Source organism: Meriones unguiculatus, chromosome 2 (assembly GCF_030254825.1).
Source record: "Meriones unguiculatus strain TT.TT164.6M chromosome 2, Bangor_MerUng_6.1, whole genome shotgun sequence".
In the NCBI taxonomy this organism is placed as follows: Eukaryota; Metazoa; Chordata; class Mammalia; order Rodentia; family Muridae; genus Meriones; species Meriones unguiculatus.
Genome location: NC_083350.1, coordinates 85,534,606 through 85,553,880, shown reverse-complemented (window position 1 = coordinate 85,553,880; position 19,275 = coordinate 85,534,606). Strand labels below are relative to the sequence as shown.

The following is a 19,275-nucleotide window of genomic DNA, read 5'->3' as shown; positions in this document are numbered from 1 at the left end:
TGCACAAGGCAGAACATAGCTTTGACCTTGGAGACACTGCATGGGATTTTCTGCAGATGGCTCTCCATAATAAGGTGTTTGCTCATTTGGTATCTAGGTTCTTTTTATTTCAAAGTAAAAGTGCAGCTGAATTGACCCATGGGGAGAAAGCAGATTAGGCAGAAAATAGTATCTCTTTAGATTTCTTACTCTAATGCACTAGTTCCACCTCCCCGTGAAATTGTCCCACCGGGATGCTGGCAATAATGGAACAAGACAGGCCAAAGGAGGGGAGTGCTAAGCAGAGATCTCACTTCTGGGATCCTGGGATCTCAGAAGCTGAGAAAATAGAGGGAGAGTCTGGGAGGTCATCAGAGGGTGAGTCTAAGGTGTTCCAGCAGGCTAGGTAGGTATGTAGGGGCATGGGTCTTGCCTCTACTAGTTTGATCTAGGCAACCTTGAGTTCATAGAAGTCATTTAGAAGCACACTCTGCCTCTGAAACAAAGAGAAGAAATCTGGGTGTATCATAGTTAAATGGATAGTAGCAAATGCTACCGAACCCTTTTACGTGAAGCACTCTCTGTGAATTAGCTCATCAATCTTTACAATAACTCTATGAAGTAGGTCTTACTTTGATTCTTACTTTGATTCCAAGGCTGCACAACTAATAGGTGACAAAGCAGGAACATAACTCATAAAAACCCTTACTATTGTGTTATTTTAACCTTGAGGAAGTGCCACTTTACATGTTATGTGTTATTCGCTGCTTATGGGATTTAGTCTACACTATATTGCTGCAAATAAAAGTCCCATTAATCCCATATCTACCCTTTATATAAGAAGAATTAAAGCCCCAAATACATAAAACAATTATGGGTACAAGGTCAACTTCTTGATGATTGTAAGCTGGGCACTGTCCTGAGCCACCCATGTGTACTGCATCAGCGAGGTCTGTGTGACCTTCCCACCTGCAGACTGAAGGTCTCCAACCCATTTCCCAAGGCAGATATAATCACTGAGAAAGAGTTAGGGCCTTTTTGGGAGCTGGATCTGTTAGACATTTAGCCAGGGAAGAAAACAGAGGTCACAGCTTTGTGTGAATGTATTTCTCGTCTTGTTATCAGCGACCATGACCAAGACTCCTTTCTTGGCACATCCCATGTCCCTACCACAGCCATCACAACCTGTTCTCTTTTGATCCTGTTGTGTGTCCAGGTAACTGAGGCTGCCTGAAACAGTGAAATCTTTTCTTTTCAGATGCTGGTGTCATTCCTTTCTGCTCCGGGGCAGGTTCATCAATCACTCAAAGATGTTTTGCAAGCAAAGGGCAAATGCATTTCTCAGAGGAGCCTCCACCCCAGTACCCCAAGCCAAGAGCAGGTCAGTAAAGGGCTTGTGGTCTAGCCAGTCCCCTGTCTTCCAACACCAGCCATCTGGGAAATAAATATGCTTGCCTTCTGTTCCCACTGCGGGGTGGGTGGACATATCACAAGATGCCTGTGACTCCAGCTTCTGGAACATGTGGGTTTCTGCCAACTTACTGTCCTCTGAAGTTTTATAATTGAGGACTCTTTACTTGGAGTATTTAGCTTCAGTGTTCAAGACCCAGTGTTCCCCCTCAGGGCTACCATGAACGCTAAGAACTGGATTATCATAGTGTGTTTGGGAGAATCCTTTATTTTGTAACTACTTCCTGAGTGGTGGCCTTTACACTATTCTCTCATAGCAGAGCTTAAAATAGACTGGGGAGGTGTGGCTATTTTTAGGGGATCTGAGTCCTCTTGGGTTTCTAAAGAAGGTGATTCCTTTAGAGAGCCTTTAAACACCTCTTCTGTACAGGGCAGATGGACTGGAGAGAGCTTCTGTATGCATTTTCATGGTGTCTATATGCCTATATATCTTAGCAGAAAAATCTCACACTAAGCAACCAGACCAAGGGAATTTGACACTTGCAAGAAGAATAATGTAACAACCCCACACTTTGGTGGGGAAGTCTTAGAAGACAGATGCACAAGTGATGTGAGGTGGGGGGGATGGGTGTGTGTGGAAAGAACCAATGTAGATGGTGGGTAACAGGATTGGACCTCAACCCTCTTGGTTTTAATTCCTGGCCATGCTACCGTCTTCCAGTAGTGGCTTGATTCTGGTGAGTGATTCTTGGTGGCTTGATCTGAAAATATAAGGCATATCACGGAGTTGTTGTAGAGGTAGCAAGATGTCTTACTGGTTAGAGGTGCTGCTTAAGACCGACAACCTGAGCTCAATCTCTGAGTATGTGCAAAAATGGGAAAAAACCAACTCTGCAAATTTACTCTCCAATCTCTACACTCCCACTGTGGCTTGCATATGCCTCCCCCATAATAACAATAATAACAACAGTGATGAGTTAAATAAACTTTATTTTATTTTTGCAGCTATGGGTTTGAACTTAGACTGTGTGCATGCGCTGGTTTATTTTATATCTTGCTATAAAAAAATATAAGGAATGTAGTGTGGTGGCACATGCCTTTGATCCCAGCACTCAGGGAGACAGAGGCAGTCAGATCACTGCGAGTTGGAGGCCAGCCTGGTCTACAAAGCCAGTCTAGGATAGCTAAGGCTGCATGGAAAAACCTGTTTCAACAAAACAAAATAAATAAAAATCTAAGGAGTTATACAATATGTAACACTTAATAAGTACCTGACATAGAGTAGATTCTTGATAAGTGTTAGTTGCTATTTTTTATGCCCAATTAGGAATCAGCTGTGGAGTGTGGTGTGGAGACCTGGCCAGTGAGGTGCTGGTTTCCTACTAGGACCACCATATTTTCAGGGATTGCTGTCCAATGAGCTGGACCACTCTAAAGTGTCATGAGCCATGAAGCTCAGCTTCCGAAGAGCAAAATGGCTGAAAGACACACCTCACATCATGCTGCATTTTAAAGAGGGATTTCTGAGTTGACTAAAAGTACATTTAGCATTTCTCCATGGAGAGATCTGCAGGGCTTTGAAGGCCTCTTCTCACCTTCTTCACCTTCTCTTCTCCAGCTCTTAGCACAGAGCACCTGTGTTTCTTTTCGGTGTCTTCAAAAGGAGGGTGAATTGCTTTAAGAGAAAAACACACATGGAAAGGATAATTAAATCTGGCAGTGTTTGAAACAAGGCTCTGGCCCATGACTCTACTTCTTTCCCTGACGGGCCATTCATTTGTGGCCTGTGCAGAATCCGCATGCAGAAATCAGTAACAAACAGCCTTGGCACTAACCAGAGAGGTGCAGCCAAGCATGTTTATGAGTGGTAGGGAAATTTTCTCTGATAGAGCCTCAAGGGCTGGCCTATGGGTTGCTCCAGCTGTCTAATAAAAGACCATCTTTGTAATCAGCCCTCAGTGGAAATGTACCATTTCATTTATAGAAACAGTGAGGCCACCTGCTATCTAAAGAGCCCCTCCTCCTATTCTTCCTCACCCCAGGGCTGAGTTTTCCAGCATACTCCCTCAGCCAGCTGTGTCTTGTCAAAGTCCCTGTCAGTGCCTTGGGAAACATGATTCTGACCAACTCCACCATGTGTTCTCTCCTTTTTTATGCCCTGCCTAGAGTCCAGGAGTATGGCCTCACACACAAAAATAGCTCCCAGGAAAATGGTCAGCTAGGCAGGAACAAGACGTGCCTGATGGACCAGGGGTAATCAGGTGACTAGTCCCCTTCAGAATTTTCCTGAGTGACTCACTCTGAGCTGGTTCCCACACAGCTCTGGCTGAGGCAGGTTCTTTAGCTGAGAAGGTGGGAAGGGAGAGGAGAAGGCAAGAAAATGCCACTGCAGAGGCAGGAGCCTAGCAGCCCAGGGTGGAAGAAGAGCTTCGACACAAACAGGAGGATGAGCAAAGCAATAAGCAAACCAGGTGTAGTGAACCCTAAAGTCAAGCCAGCGTGGGCATTGGTGAAGAAATTCCTAGTTAATGTGAAAGGAGCCACAGTATCTTTGTTTTTAACCTCGAGTTTATAAAAAGCTCTCCACAAGACATTAGCTCACCTTTTAAAAAACATGGAACTTCTTGGCATCTTCAAGGGCAGCAATTGGAACATGAATCCTAATTGCACCCTGGAAGGAAATCTTACCTGGCTGAAATGGTTGCCCAGTCTCTCTCTGCTTGTGCTAAAAGGGCAGTCCAGACACAAACTTGATTTTTGACATGTTTAACTCATCTGGATCATGGGTGCTAGGCCTTTGTTAGTGTCTGAGTGTGCAACAGACTCTATGCATTCCTCAAGTCTCAACTTGAAACCCCATTTCCATGAAGCCTCCCTGATTTCCTCCTTCCTCACCCCCATTTCCCTTCCTACTTAGCTTGCTATGTTTAAGTAATTTGTTGTCTGCAGCCGGCAGATGGTCCAGGGAAAGCTCCGTTTATGAGTCTGCTTGTTAAGCTGAGCTCCAAAGCTTTTTTTCCTGCGACAAAAATCAACCCCAATTACTTGCACATTCTTGAAAGCAAAACAACAACAACAACAAAAACAAAGCAAAACAAAACAAAAAAACAAGTCCTGCTCCACTGTCATCCCAACCCTCCAACTAGAAACAAGGACAGGAAGGGAGAAGAGATAGATAAAGGAATGTTAGGGATGCTAATTTAATTGAGAAGACTTAGCTCATATCTGCTTTCCTCTGGTCTGCAGAGAAAAGTGCTTTCTACAATTTTTGTTTGTTTGTTTGGAAATCACTCATAAACATATTTTATTCCATAAGATAATACATTCCTTACATGTGCTATAGAGGAAATGGAAGCTGTTAAAATTTAGGAAAGTAAACTTGTCAATAGTTAATAAAGCTCAATAGACACCATGTCAGACTTGTGGAAGCTGAACTTACAGGTCAATTCAACCCCGGCCAAGAGATGGATGGTCTAGTCACTCAGGTCTCTAGTTGGTGACTTATGACAGGAAGTTATCAAAGACATTTTTACTGGGCCATGACCCCCAGGCCTGTTGTGCCATGTCTGTGGGCTAGGGGACAGCTGCCTGGCCACTGGCCCTGGGAGCATTAGAAAATGGGAGGCCCAGGAAGGAGCAGGCAAGGCTTGTCATCTGGGGGTTATCTGCTCCATCTGCCCTAAGCTTAGTGGAAACTCCTTCTACCCTCCTCCTTCCTGGGCCTCCCATCAGTGTCTGCTGACCCAATGGTCCCCGGTCTCCACCTGTGCTTGACATCTAATTTAAGCTAAAGCTTATGCATGTCTTTGAAACACACAGCAGGTCCCTTACTCACATCCTGGAATGCTCCCAGAAGGCTTGTCAAGCAGGGAAAACCACCTTGTTTTTCAGGATTCCCAGGGTAGTGAGTATGTTGATTCTAAGGACCAACTGCCTGGGATGTGTACCAGCTGTGTGTGCAGGCTTTCACCCACAGGCACACCGCAGGCAGCATGCGGCACATTTTCCTTAGCATGCTTTCTCTAGGCTCCCAGGAGGCAGAGTCTGTTCTTACTTCCTCTGTAGTCTCAGTATGCAGTGTAGAACCTGACAATAGGTACCTTCCCCACAGATATTTTCCAGATGAATATCATGATTTTATTTTTAGGCTTCAATTATGACTAGATAGTCTGGCCCAATGCCCCTTTGTTCCTTCAAAGGGATGAAGTCATCAAAACTCCCCATGGTCCCAATAACTCCCCTGCCACTCAGAGTCTATTTTTTCAGTAGAAAGGGAAACCGCCCATAACACCAAGTCAGAGCACAGCGGCATCTGCCCCAAACCCACATGAATTTAATTTAATTTGCTTCCTCCTTTGTCCTTCCTGTCTGTCTCTCTTCTTTGCTCCTTCTCTCTCCCTCCTTGCTAAGGCAGCCAATTGTCTTGGTTTGTTCGAGTCCCAGAACACAGTTCTTTCTTTCAGTGATAAAAACCAGAGATTCTGAACAAATCTGAATGAGCTGCCCATCCTATATTCCCTTCCCATCCAGAGACATTTGATGAATGAGCATGAGCTTTGTACTGAGCCAGATCTTGGAAAGATCTCAGGGGCAAGCTTCAACTTAGCAGTCTCATATCTAATGAGGAACATGCAGTCGGCAAGCATTGTAGAGTGCCCAGGAAAGACGCACACCTCAATTGGAAGATGAGAAGGAAAAGGAGGGTGAAGGGAGGAAGAGATGGAGGAAGACCGTGAGAGAAGAAAAGAGAGGAGAAAAGGGAAATAGAGGGTAAAGGAGGGTAAGGAAGGTTCTTCCTCCTTTCTTCTGGGAAGTGACATTTAAGATCTTTAGAGGATCCATTCAGATTCATCTAACTGGTCCACTCCTGTTCCAGGAGATTAAGACAAATGCTTTCTTAAGGTGTGGAGAACCCTTAAATATCCTCTTATGTGGAATACTATGGCATTCTCCAGGGGTCAGAGGTTTGTGGAAGCTGACAATATGGCACAGTGTTCATGCTGGGGGGAGAACAGACTCTGGCAGGATGTCTTGGCTGGGCTAGCCTGAGGAAAATATCTGAGCAAACAGCCTTTGCTCAGATATAAGGAAACAGCTGTATTTTCACCTTTGTCATCAATGTTGCCCCTTTCTGCTGTACTTGACATCCAACATATAAATAAAAGTAAGGATCTCGATCAGGTCATGTGACAGATACATCAATTGGCCCCTTTTTCTTCACTTCAAGTCCTGATTTCCCCAGTTTGAGAACATGGAGCCTGCAGAAGCAAGGTCGAGAGTCACTCATGTTCTTGGAATTGAAATTTCCAGTTCTACCATTTAGGCAAGTCTTGAGAGCTGAGACCCTGCCACACAGTTTGTTCCTTGGATGTTTTTCTCTTGCCACTCCTGAAATTAGAAAACCCTGGACCTTTTGTGGCTCTTGTGATGCTCTTCAGATTTCGGTTGGACCAAGTTGTCTGCCGCGGACACATGTAGTGATAGCACATATGCACAATGCTGCTCATGGCTCAGCTACACATTAGTATGCATGTCCAGTGGGCACTAGATGGAAATCTCTCTGGCAAGTTTGCTCCTTCCTAGGTACTAGTCTCTGTTGCCTGGTGGATCAAGGACTTAGGTTTCTCTCCTTTGACTGGGCTGTTTTTTTGTGGCACTGAGTTCAGGGGGAACAGGAAGTTATGGCTCATAACCAATCTCATGAAGTATATCCTCTTTCTTTATTCAATTAGGATTACATTCAGCTTATAATTTTCATTCTGTTTGTTAAGTTTTAAGTTTTTCCTTGTCCTATACTTCCCTACCTTATACCTACATGCAAGCATCGTCTCATCTGATCTCCACACTGGAGAAGCCTTTCCATGAGCAGAGGAATGGAACATCTTCAGGAAGTCAGGTGACTGTGTTTCTGGTGCCACAAGCTTGATTGGCTGCATTACTTAGGCCTTAGAAGAGCCCAGAACTATAGGAGTTGGGGTTGAGTTCCCTGTTTTCTCAAGAGCCAGAAAGCTCTTCACAGACTGTTCATCTGCAGACATAGCTGCTGCCTCTGATTCTTCCAAGTGACTTCACCAAAAGGCCCAAGAAAGACCAGATGACATTGTTCTTCACTGTTGAATATGCTCTCCCTTGCTGTGAAACACTCTTCTCCCTACAACAGCCTTCCCTCGACTTTTTTCTTTGGCTGAGTTCCTTTCCAATTTGTTTTAGAACTTCTGTCAGGTATCACCTGCCTAGAGTCTACTGTGGTGTCACCCATTCTATGGATTCACAAATTCATTAAAATCCCACAGCAGGTTTGTGGTATCACACTGCCATGATAGGAGAGAACCGTGGATTGAAAGGGACAATGAACATAGCTTCTCTCCCCGCTTTTCTTTTTTTTCTTTCATTCATTCTCTTTCTTTCTTTCCTTTTTTTTTAATCCATTCATTCTTTCTTTCTGAAAATGTTTGGTTTTGAGTAGAATTAGGGGGACAATAATGGAAAGGGTTATGCCGAAGTCTTTAGGAAACAGGCTTAGCCTCTGAAAGTGAAGCCCAAAAGCACAGAATGAAAGGATTCTTCAATCCTGGAAGAGTTCTGCATCAAAATTATTTTTCAATAAAAATAGCTCCAATTTGTGTTGTGATGACACGCACAGTGACATCCATGATGAAGACAAGAATGGAAAATGCACGAGTCATAATGATATGGTTTGAGTGACCAAGTGCCATGCATGCCTTGGTTAAGCTGCTGGTTTACTGGGCATGTCTAACAGTTTCATGAGCTTTCGTATCTTAGGTTGGTTGATAACAGCTGCTTAAGCTTCGTCAAGAGTAATCTGAAATGCATCTGATGTCACCAGAAAACCATGCAATGGTCAATTAGTGGTGTTAGATGTGTCTTATTGAGGAGAAGGGAGAAGATCTGTAATGTCCTTCCAGCCTAAGATGCATCTTAGCCTGAGGTTTGTGTGTGTCTCTCCTTGCAGAAGGGCTTGAGTCATATTACTTGTATTTTGGGTATGGTTATTTATAAAAGCACTGTTGCTGGTCTGTGGCTCTCTTGCCCCCTGCTGAGTACTCCACTTCATTTGTTGACGACATTAACTCTAGTACCCCAGATGGCCAGGACAGTGGCTTTTTTACAGGAGTCCCCTGGAGTCCCCTCTCCCACTGCCTCCCTGATTCCTGTGGGTATATATAGTCAGTTTTTTAGCAACAGGGCTGATGTCATTCTGATTTCAAGAGATTTGGCTCTGAGACAACACCCACTCTCTGAATAATATCCATGAAAACTTGACACAGTAATTTGGGTGAGTCAAATTTTCCCTGTGGATGTGATTTGCAGATGTCGAGATGGAAGCTCACCAGGTTTCCTCCTGAAATGGAACTTCCAGAAAGCAGCCCCAAAAATTTCAGAACATCCTTCTCAGAAAAAGAAAAACTTTCAGTAGGCCAACAGGAGCTCGATGGCATGGATGCAAGCAGAGTTTCTAAACTTGTCTGAATAAGAACCAAGAGAACAAGACCCTCAAACTCGCCTGGTTAAAAAGTATCAACACATAACCCAAACTGAAGTCATAAACACTGACTCATCTGATTTCCACAACAACCTTCGGATCCAGGTCGTGGATATAGGACTTGCAAAAGCCAGCCTCCATTCTGAAACTGAGAGAATGCAAAGAGGACATCAATGCTTTTTGTCTCAGGTACCTGATTACTGAATGATTTCATGGTCCCGGTCTCTGAGTCACTGTCCTTTTACCTTACCTTGCCTTTGCTCTTTTTGAGTCAGGCTACTAAAGTAACAATTCATCTTTTTCTTCCAAAGAAAATTATATCTTTAGAAGAGCAAGAGTGTCAAAACCATATTAAATAAACATGAAAAATTACTGTGGTTCTTTTTTAATAATACAATTTGAAGGTTTTTTTTTTTCTGTTTTGTGCGTGTGTGTGTGTGTGTGTGTGTGTGTGTGTACCATCAAGGGCAAAACCTCATTTTAAGAGCTTTGTCCAAAAGACTGACTGGGAAGAGAATGTACACTGAACAAATGCTGAAGACAAATTGTAAAATAGTCATCTATGGTGGCCAAAAGTGACCAGTGATGGTCTGATTGCAAAAGTGTGTGTGTTTGGGGGTGCAGGGAATCAAGGGACTTTAGTGAAAAGAGGAGTACAAGAACATTTGCTGAGTCTTTTTGTTTTTCTTCGTTGTTTGTTTTTTCCTGAGATAGGCTCCCATTTACAGTCCAGGCTGGCCTTTGAAAACATGATATTTCTACTGGTCTCAGATGTGTGCCACAATGAACAACTTAGTGTTTTGGATGAGTTCATTTCATGTGTGGTAGTTTGGGGAGCTCATGGACCGTGTATATGCTAGACAAATGTTCCAGTACTGAGCTGCTCTTGCCCAGTTGTTCTGCCCTTTTGCCTTAACCCAACCTTACTGTTTTTTCTTTTTTTTAACTTCATTTTTCCAATGTTGTTTTCTGATGGAACCTTTGGGAGGCTAGTGGAAGAGTATTCAGCCCTGCTTTGTCCAGCTTCAGCCTCACTCTGCTGGGAAAGAAGGATTCTGGCCTAACAGAACACACTTATGCAGGACCCCTCGGCCTGCCTTTCTCTTATGGAAAGTGCCACAGCTCTGCCAGCATAGCCTCAAGACTAAAGAGGACCATGGAAGGGCCACCCTCTGAGACACTGTGTGATGAAAATAAAAGCCAAGTCACTCTCCTGTACTAATTCCAAGACGGAATCAAGATGAAGAGGGTTTTCTTTTTTAACTGATCTGAACGAAGCCCTGTGCTTGTTTAAATCAATGTTGATGGACAGTAGGTCAGAGCTCATCGGAACCCTGACCTTCCCACAGTCCACTAGCATAGGCGACTCGGGGGACATAAAGCTGTGTCTATTCAACTTTCCTTTCCTGAAAGTGCAGTCTGGCACCCTTGGAGTGATAACTGAGCTGAGATGCACCTGTATAAAAATGTTACTACAAAGTTCATTATTTTGTGACTAATCCATGTTTTAAGAAATCAAGTTGAGTCATAAAAATGTCATAATAGCAGAGTCAATAGATACAAATTATATTTCAAAATTATAATTTTTAATTATATATACACATAAAACCTAAGGTGTTGAGAAAACTAAGGGTGGTGGAAGGAATATAACCAGGGTCCTTTGGAAGTCTGAACTCTCCATGTTCCTTAAAAAGAGTATTTCCCCCCTGCACAGATGTAGCCCATGGCAGCTCAGTGTCCAAGAGGGTTCCCCAGTAATAGGAACAGGAACTGTCTCTGACATGAACTCAGGGGCTGGCTCTTTGTTCACCTCCACCTGAGGGGGGAGCAGCCTTACCAGTTCACAGAGGAAGACAATCACCAGTCCTGATGAGACCTGATAGGCTAGGGTCAGATGGAAGAGAAGGAGGAGCCCTTTCCCCATCAGTGGACTGGGGGAGGGGCATAAGAGAAGAAGAAGGAGGGTAGGGTTGGGAGGGGATGGGAGAGGAGGCTACAGCTGGGATACAAAGTGAATAAACTGTAATTAAGAAAGAAAAAAGAAAGAAAAAAAAAGACTGTTTTCCAACTCCTCTTGTCATGACAATATAAGCAGGAATGCTCTTTGTAAGTACAGGATCCAAGGAGGCGTCTCTCCTCTCCTCCCAACCCCACTCAAAATGGAGGCAAAAGAGACAAATTGACCAAATGAGTTCTTTTGATAGATGTTTACATTTGAATTTCTATGACCACAGTTTTTCACAGAAACAACTGAAGGGGCTGTTTGTTTTGGCTCTTTGTTTCAAAGGATGGTACAGAGGACACAACAGCGCATCTCCATTCGTGGTTAGCAGGAGCCTATCACAGAGCTGAGGTTGTTCATATGCTGGTGGATCAGGAAACAGAGTGCAACAGGAACCAGAGGCTGGCTGTAACATTCGAGGCTCACCCCACAGCCCTCATGACTCATTCCACCAGCTAAGCCTTTCTTCCCAAAGTTTCCAGAATCTCCCCAAATAGTTCCACAAGCTGGAGACTGAGAGTTTAAAACTTGAGCCTGTGTGTGTGTGTGTTATTTCAGATTAAGCCATAATAAACAATGAGTAAGATTTATCTGAGACTATAGGTAAAGAAGGGCTGTTGAAGCCTACAGGAGAGCAGGGCCCACCGTGTGTACAGGGGATGTGTCTGACCCTCTAGCCCTTGAGATGAGCTACTTCTTAGCCAATATATCTTTCCTCTTCTTCTTTTAATTTTTAAGATTATAATATAATACATATATTATTATATCAATATAATTACATGTTATAATATACTTAAATATTAATATAATACAGATTATAATAAATATACATACATATTCCTAAATACATAAATATAATTTGCTCAGTTTGTATTATGTCACTTGTATATATGTTTTCAGGGCTGACTATTTGTTTTTTATATCCAATTGATATGCTCTTCCCTGGGGAAGACTCCTCCTTCTCCTTGAATTCCTTACTTGCCTGTAATTCTTTGTGTATAGTTGTGGCCTTCTGGTCTTTCCCCATCCATTTTGGCATGTCTATTGTTCAGCTCATGTGTAGGGAGTCATGTTGGTAAGACTTTGTTTATAGCTTCTGACATTTCTAGGAAACACAATCTCACAACAAACTCCCTGATCTCAGGCTCTTACAGTCTTTCCACCCCCTATTCTGCAATATTCTCTGAGCCTTAGATGCAAGAGTTACTTTGCAGATGTATCCATTGGGACTGGGCTTCACTGTTCTGTATTTTGATTGGTTATAGTTTTCTGTAATGGTCTAGGTCTGTTGCAAAGAGGGCTGAGGACTACTATTCTATATGGGTTTAAGAACAAATGTTTAGAATGTAGTTAGGGAATATCAGTCACCATTTCTTAAAGTTTAGCCTTATTAACTCAATCAAATTCCACTTCCTGGGGATGTGAATCTCTGTTACCCAGAGTACTTACAGGTGGCTCAGCACATACCTCAGTCACATTGCCTTCCTCAGCTCGGTGCTTGTAGACAAAATGACTAGATAAACAAAGACTCTGGTACCGTAGTGTGGAACTCACCACAAATGCCTGACATAGCCGTCTGGTGTCTAGTTGTGGGGCAGCAGGAGGTTGGAAATGCTTGTCTCAAATGTCCCCTAAGGTAACCCACCCAACCACAGTCTGTACGCACCCCCAAGGAGGCCAATATTTGCAGTAAGTACACATCAACTCTCTCCTGAGGAACGAGAAATTGAGTTTGACTGGTGGCAGAATCTAGAAGGACCTTGACGTGCACTTTGAAATGAAAGCATTTGGTGAGAGAGCTGAGACAGAGGTGGGCACACGGTCTGAGCTTACATCTCAGCCCAGGGACGCTCAGGTGGCAGTGTTGGGGACCACAGTACCACATGTCATCAGTGTTCAAAAACTTGACGTAAAGTTCAGGGGAAGGCTCTGTAGTGGGAAAGTCTGCTCTGGAAGGCCTGTCTCTCTTTGAAATTGGGCCTAATGGTAGATTTTTTTTTTTAATTTTTTTTTACTGATGAAAAAATTCTTGTTTCCTGAAACAGTAGGTCCTTAGGTCTTGAGTAAGCTTTGGAGCTTCTTTGAAGCTCTGGAAAGCTTGTCACATCTGGACAAATAAATGTTCGCCCAGGCACTTAGGAACAGTGACTTGGAAGCTTGCATCTCCTTCCCTCAGAGTTTTCCTATTGCTATTGTATTCCTATTCCATTTTCCTATTGCTAATGTATAAAACGTTTCCAGTCTGCATCTCTCCTGATGTTCACAATAAATCACGGGGGGGGGGGTAGGAAACAAGGCAGGAAGAAGATAGGGAGGGAGCTTGGAGCCTGGCCAGCCAGCTGTGAGCAAGAGGAAGCAGATAGATATATTGGGTAGGACACTTAGAGAGGAGGGTCGAGGCATTACAGGCTTTGGCTGCAAGTGCTGGTGATTAGACTAGATCCTTTGAACAAGTGAGTTAGTGTTGGCTGAACAGACCCAGTCAGACAAAGGGAAATAAAAGACAAATTTAATCAAGACTAAGCCATATTCTCTCAGCCAGGCAGCAGAGTCAGTGCCTAAGAATGTCTGTTCTGGGCCGCCGTGGTCCAGCCTGTGAGAAGGGACCTTGAAGTCTGTACTGTACAGCAGCAGTGTGCTGCAAAGATTCAGGTCTGGGAGGATAATCTAGGTCATCCTTACTGTTTCCCAAAACCTTCAGCTGGGAGTTTGTTTTTCTTTTAGGCATTGGGAGTTGAAGCCATACATGCTAGGTAAGTGCTTGCCACTGAGGCATCCCCTCAAGTCAGGACTACTCCACCTTCCTGACACAAGCTGCACTTCCCATCTAGATAAAGAAGTGCTGAACTCTGAGTTTGTGAAAATAGATACTCTCAAGTTGCTGCCCAGAACTCCATGGTTAGTCCTGCGGTTGAGCCGTAGTTGGATTGATCATGGCTTTCAAAACAGTCTCCCATATCTAGGGCTTCACGAAGGGCTCCTGGTCCTTCCTTGTCAAGTGAAGAAGCATCTGGATATAAGCTGGGGCTGCAGGGAATTGACTCTCCTGTGTGTTTTCTCCTCTTCCTCACATACTCAGATGAATGACTCACTCTGAGGTTTACTGTCAATTCTTTGATGGAAGCACTAGGAACCTGAGTATTAATCAATAACCATAATTGCTTCTGGCTGGGGAAATCAAAGAAGGCAAAGCTGGTCTCTGAAGGAAATTTTGGATTTAGGCCAAATTTTCTCAGCTCAGATGGCCCCTTGCAATTGTATTATAGGTAATGATTAGAACTAAAATGGCCAAGCCCTTACCCAGCTATTTCTCCTTTAGCTGCTCCAGCAAGGCTCAGGAACTGATACTGCTTCTCAGTCTCTTTGGGTGTTAGCACATGGCCATGTGTGAGCCCGCCTATCTGAGGCCTGCAGCTGAGAGGAAGATTGTGTGTGGCTGTGTGGCCCATCTCTCAGCGTGTGAACTCCTGGGACAGTGCTTCTCCCCTTGGCATCTTTTTCCACAGAGCACATACATGGTGGGGCCTGAGTGATATTCAAACATGAGTGCCTGATGCATCATCCCTCAGACCTCCTATCCCCTCGAGGCGTTGACTGCTGCTTTAAACATGCTGCAGTGCAGAGGCCTTTTAGGAAAAACCTGGGTCAGCTGGACCTGTGATTACTCTTAGTTGCTTAAAGCATATCTAGACAGAAAAAGCCTGTCCAGATGGTGAAAGGTGGGTGTCTGTGGGGGATTTTTGGTGGAGATTTCTTTATTTTGGTAGGGCATCTGCTGAAAACAGAAGCTGCCCCTCTGGCAGGTCATTGTCCTCTGTAACTGACTGGGGAGGGCTCTCCTAATTGCTAAGGCTTCATATCTGCTTTTCTCTAGGGAAGGTAGACTGTGGTACCACTTATCTAAATAATTCTGGGAGGATCTTCTGCAATTATCCCCCATACACTACTGAGATACAAGTACCTGTAATCTGAGCACTCAGTTTAAAATGTTTATTAAAGAAACTAATTAACCCATCCTCCCCCTCCAAAAAGCAACACCAACAAAACAATACAGGTAAACAAGTCAGAAAAGGGAAAAACTGGAGTTTCGAATCAAGACTTGCTATGCAAACCTTGCCAAGACCAGCACTACTAGCCATAGGTTTCTTGAACACAGAGAAAGAGACGTTATAATTCCAACTTTGAGAGAGCAGAGGGAGCTTCGTGATTGAGTTCTTAGAAAAGGGCAGCTTACTTTGTTTTCAGTGGCCAGTGCCCACCTGCTATCTCTTTGGCCTGCAGTTTTCTGGAGACAGGATCTCACTGTTAGCCAAGGCTGGCATCAGTCTCACCAAGTTGGCCTAAAGCTCCAGATCCTCCTGCCTCCAACTCCTGAAAGCTGGAGTGGCCTTCAGTACAGTGTGCGCCACTCTACCAGAGGAAAGCAGATTTCCTGCATTCTGTGTCTTTGTGCTTTGTGGCCTCCTCCTTTCCCCAACAAGCACTAGCTGAGCTAAAATAAAAACCCCACAGCAGACACTGAGAGTGTTCATACTCTAACAAGGGGTGGGAAAGGGTCCCAGAAGCTCTGGGCTCTTACGAGACACTCCAAATCGACAGAGGTGGGAAGGAGACTGGTGTTCCAGAGGACCTCCAGAATCCCCTGAGGTCGTTCTATGTCCTCTCTTAAGCAGCCGTCTTGGGCACCATTGGAGCTCTTGCACTGTTAAGAACAGTGACGGAGCTCAGTGGGTCAGCAGGGATCACGCCGGTCTTGGTCCCAGGAGACACAAGACTGACAGTCTGGCGGAAACAACGGAGGTCACCAGTGGCTCATACAACTGCACTAAACAGGAAATAAGTCTGGGTGCAGGCAGAGCTGGATAAAGAAGCTCCAAAGTTCCAGTGGTTTTTGTTTTTTGTTTTTTCCCCCTTAAGGTGAGGGATATACAAATTCAGGTAATTGGAAAGTCCAATGAGGTCCAGACTTGTGTTATTGTTTTTACCCTCTTCCTTTTATTCTTTTCTGTGTGACAATGTACTTCTGTTCTAGCTCCTCAACAGGAAGAACAATTATCTCCCAACAGTTACACTGTCTAATTTGCAATTGGCTAATGGTATAGCTGCCCTCACTGAAATCTAAGCCTGTCTCTGTCATTATACTCTGATGTTTAGAACTAAGTACTCACTCATCTTGGGTCACAAGTAGAAAACAGGAAAGCCTGTGCTGCCTACAGGAGGACTGAGGGCAGACTGCCTACAGGAGGACTGAGGGTATCTTGGGCTGCCTACAGGAGGACTGCATTTCTGCTCCTAGGGAAAAGTGGGGCAGAAGCACAGGCAAGAAGAGTTCACTGGAGAAAGCAAGGGAGGAAGTTCAGGGAGAAAGTTAGATGCAGTCAACAGTGTATATGATCTGAAAAGGCTGAAGACAGAGTGAATGGCCAGGACTCTAGACAGAGTGGCTGACTCATCTGTTCTCTGAAAGGTCAGAAATATGAGAGGAAGACAGATGCTAGTGGATGCAGGGTGAGTGGGAGTTTCACAGACAGAGGCCAGAGGCTGTTATCTACAGAAGTCTCCAGGAAAGGAAGAAACAACTTGCTGGACCCTGATTCAGCCCACCAGTCACTGGGTGAGGAAGGGTACCCACCCCCGGAGCACAGAGGTTAACACTCTCAGTTTCGGTCCTCAGGGTCCCCAAAGCTTGCAGTGGAGGAAGAATTGTAATGCTAAGATGGAGGGGAGAGGAAATAGTCCCTGAATCCCAGGCTGTAGAGAAGGGCGGGCAACAGCAAGATGCTGACAGTAAGTTACAGTCATCACGGAGGGGATGCTGGCATTAGTCCAGGGATCCAGAGAGGTTTTTCAGGGAAGGTGACGCCACAGTTCAGCTCTTAAAGAAGCCTTGTGAAGAGGTGAGTGAGGCATTAGTCCAGGGATCCAGAGAGGTTTTTCAGGGAAGGTGACGCCACAGTTCAGCTCTTAAAGAAGCCTTGTGAAGAGGTGAGTGACAGCAGACAGCCACACAGGCTCTTACAGGGCACACCAGTTTGTCAGGCATCGCAGGAGGTCCCGGGAGTCCCGGGTTTGCTACTGTGTGGGAGAAGAGCGGGTAGAGTCGGCAGCAGAAACAGGAGGGTGAAAAGTGACCCCAGAAAAGACAAGGAGAGTAAGTGGCTGCACCAGTAGAATCGAGGAAGAAGTGGGGCTCCCCACTTTCCAGGGTACAGCTACAAATCTCCCCTAGGTCACCTGAGCCTGTTGAAGCCAACAGAAATAGGCAAGATAACAAAATGCAACCCAAACAGATAAAAGCCTAGCACCGTGGGGAAAACCAGTCATTTCTGAAACACCATGGCTTTTCTTTCAGAGACAAGCAATTAAAATTAAGGGGGAAAAGAGCACCCCAAACTATGGGCAGTTGAGTCTCCCAGGAGCTTGCAAAGTGGCAAAGTTTGTGTAGAGCACTGCCCTCTGCTGGCCAGAGCTAGACCTGCAGCTGAATGACTGGCATGGACCACATAGAGAGAGGACAGTTGAGTCATGTGTCTTGCTCTTTAGGAAAGAATTGATTCTGCAGCTTTGATTTTTAAAATTTCTAGTTGGCTGCTCTAATAAGACAAGCGTTCTATGAAAAACTTTAAGGTATTGAATAAGGGTTTTTTTTTTGTTTTGTTTTGTTTAGCATTTTGATGTATGTGTAATGGTTATTTATAGTCAGTTATAAACATAGAATAGTTTCCTAGAATTAACTAGCTTTCAAATAACGTCTGATAATCCCATAAAGCTAACAATAGTGATCAAGACAGATTGAGTATGTTGTCATTGATACTCTTTGTACATTAGTTTAGGCTGGAAAAGAGAACAAGAGAGAGACAGAAGAGAGAGGGGGGAGTGAGAGGGAGAGAGAGAGAGAGGATGTGTCATTCGCAGGCACCGTCTTCTTAAGGAAGGCAGGTTCTCTCACTGGCCTGGAGCTTGCCAATTAAGCTTTGAGGGCTGGCCCCAGGGTCTACCTGTTTCATCTCCCAGTCCTTAGGCTGCAAGTACCAGCTCCACACCATAGAAAGAAGAGCAAAGATTCTGATGGCCCGCTGCCCATCTCCACCACCCCTCTAGCTTAAGACGGTTCATCACTGCCCTACAACAGCTACCCAGGGGGGTCTTTGAGCATTCAGTCATCTGTGAGAGTCTTTTTGTGCTGACAAGGCACGTTTGTGTCCGCCATCTTATTTAAATCTCACAACCTCTGTGAGGGAAATAAGGCCAAGCATTATTTATTTATTTATTTTGCCCACATTACTATTATCAAGCATATGTTTTGCCTATATTCTCACAGTTGGGTCAAGTGATTTACTCTGGCCATGTGATGGTAATCTTAGGTGACCCTTTACCAGAGGACAAGTAAAAATAAGAGTAGGCAGTGCTGTGAAGAGAGCCAGGTCCCACAGCACCACAGCCCAAGTCAGAGTTGGTCATAGTGTCTGAAGACCTTTGATCCAGTCTCTGTCTGAGGTTCTAAAATTGAAAAGTGGGCAGGGTTGAGAGATAGGGCAGAAAGTGATGCCGAGTAGAGGAGTTGGGTGAAGTAGGTGTGTAAAAGTGTTCCTTGTCTTCTTTTAATATTGCTACATCCTCCTGAGGAACAGAACGCTTGGTTTTTGTGATCAAGTGTCCCAGAACACACAGAGCCCTGACCTGTGCCTCACAAGGTGGTGACATACATCCTTCACTCTGTCATCTTGTTACAGGTTTGTCCTAGGAGGTTGTGAGAAGTCCTAATTTGCTTTCCTATTTTCCTCTCCTCACTTTTATCTTTATCATCAAATTTTCATTTTGTGTCAGCTTTAAATAGTTCATGTTTTCTTTTTATTATGGAATATTTCTACCAAAAGGAAAGTGATGCATAAACAGGTAAACACTCGACAACAATTTAAAATCATACAATTTTCGAATGCTTTACATTATTGACTTCCGAATGAGCCCCATGACGTTTGCAGATTATAAATTGGTTTGCTGAAAGGAATAGTTCTAGATTAATTAAATTCCATGGAATTTCTTTGAGCAAAGCAAATAAAACAAGAAGGGTTTACAAATTAGGCAGTTCTTGGAACCAAAGTAGGCTTTGGTGCCTGTGTGTGTAGGGGGACTTTGAATCTTTATTTTTAGCCAATACATAAAAATATACTAAGCGGTACCATGATATTTCCATATATGTACACACTGTGTAATGCTTCATGCTAAACATACTTGTCCTTGATTTCTAGCTTTTTTGAGTGCAGTCACTTGCTGTTACCCACAGTGCCCATGACAAAGTAGCACAATTCCTGCTTCTATCTTGATCTCCCCTCCCATCATAACCCCCAGGGTTCTCACACCAACCAGCAACCTGACCAGG

The 19,275-nt window shown here is 44.2% G+C and overlaps 1 protein-coding gene across 3 annotated transcripts in view; it reads right to left on the bottom strand.

Moving 5' to 3' along the window:
• Mtx3 (metaxin 3) overlaps nt 1-19,275 on the bottom strand; it is a 173,750-nt gene that overhangs the window by 30,479 nt on the left and 123,996 nt on the right. The window contains exon 8 of one of the 3 annotated variants that reach the window (XR_009589947.1): nt 2,985-3,064. Coding sequence is in view for 1 of the 3 variants with exons in the window: in XM_060377783.1 (XP_060233766.1) it covers nt 2,934-3,064 (131 nt within the window). In the remaining 2 variants the exon portion in view is untranslated. Of the gene's footprint in view, nt 1-2,361; nt 3,065-19,275 lie in introns of those variants that run through there. The other 2 variants (XM_060377783.1, XM_060377785.1) reach the window with 2 other exon arrangements.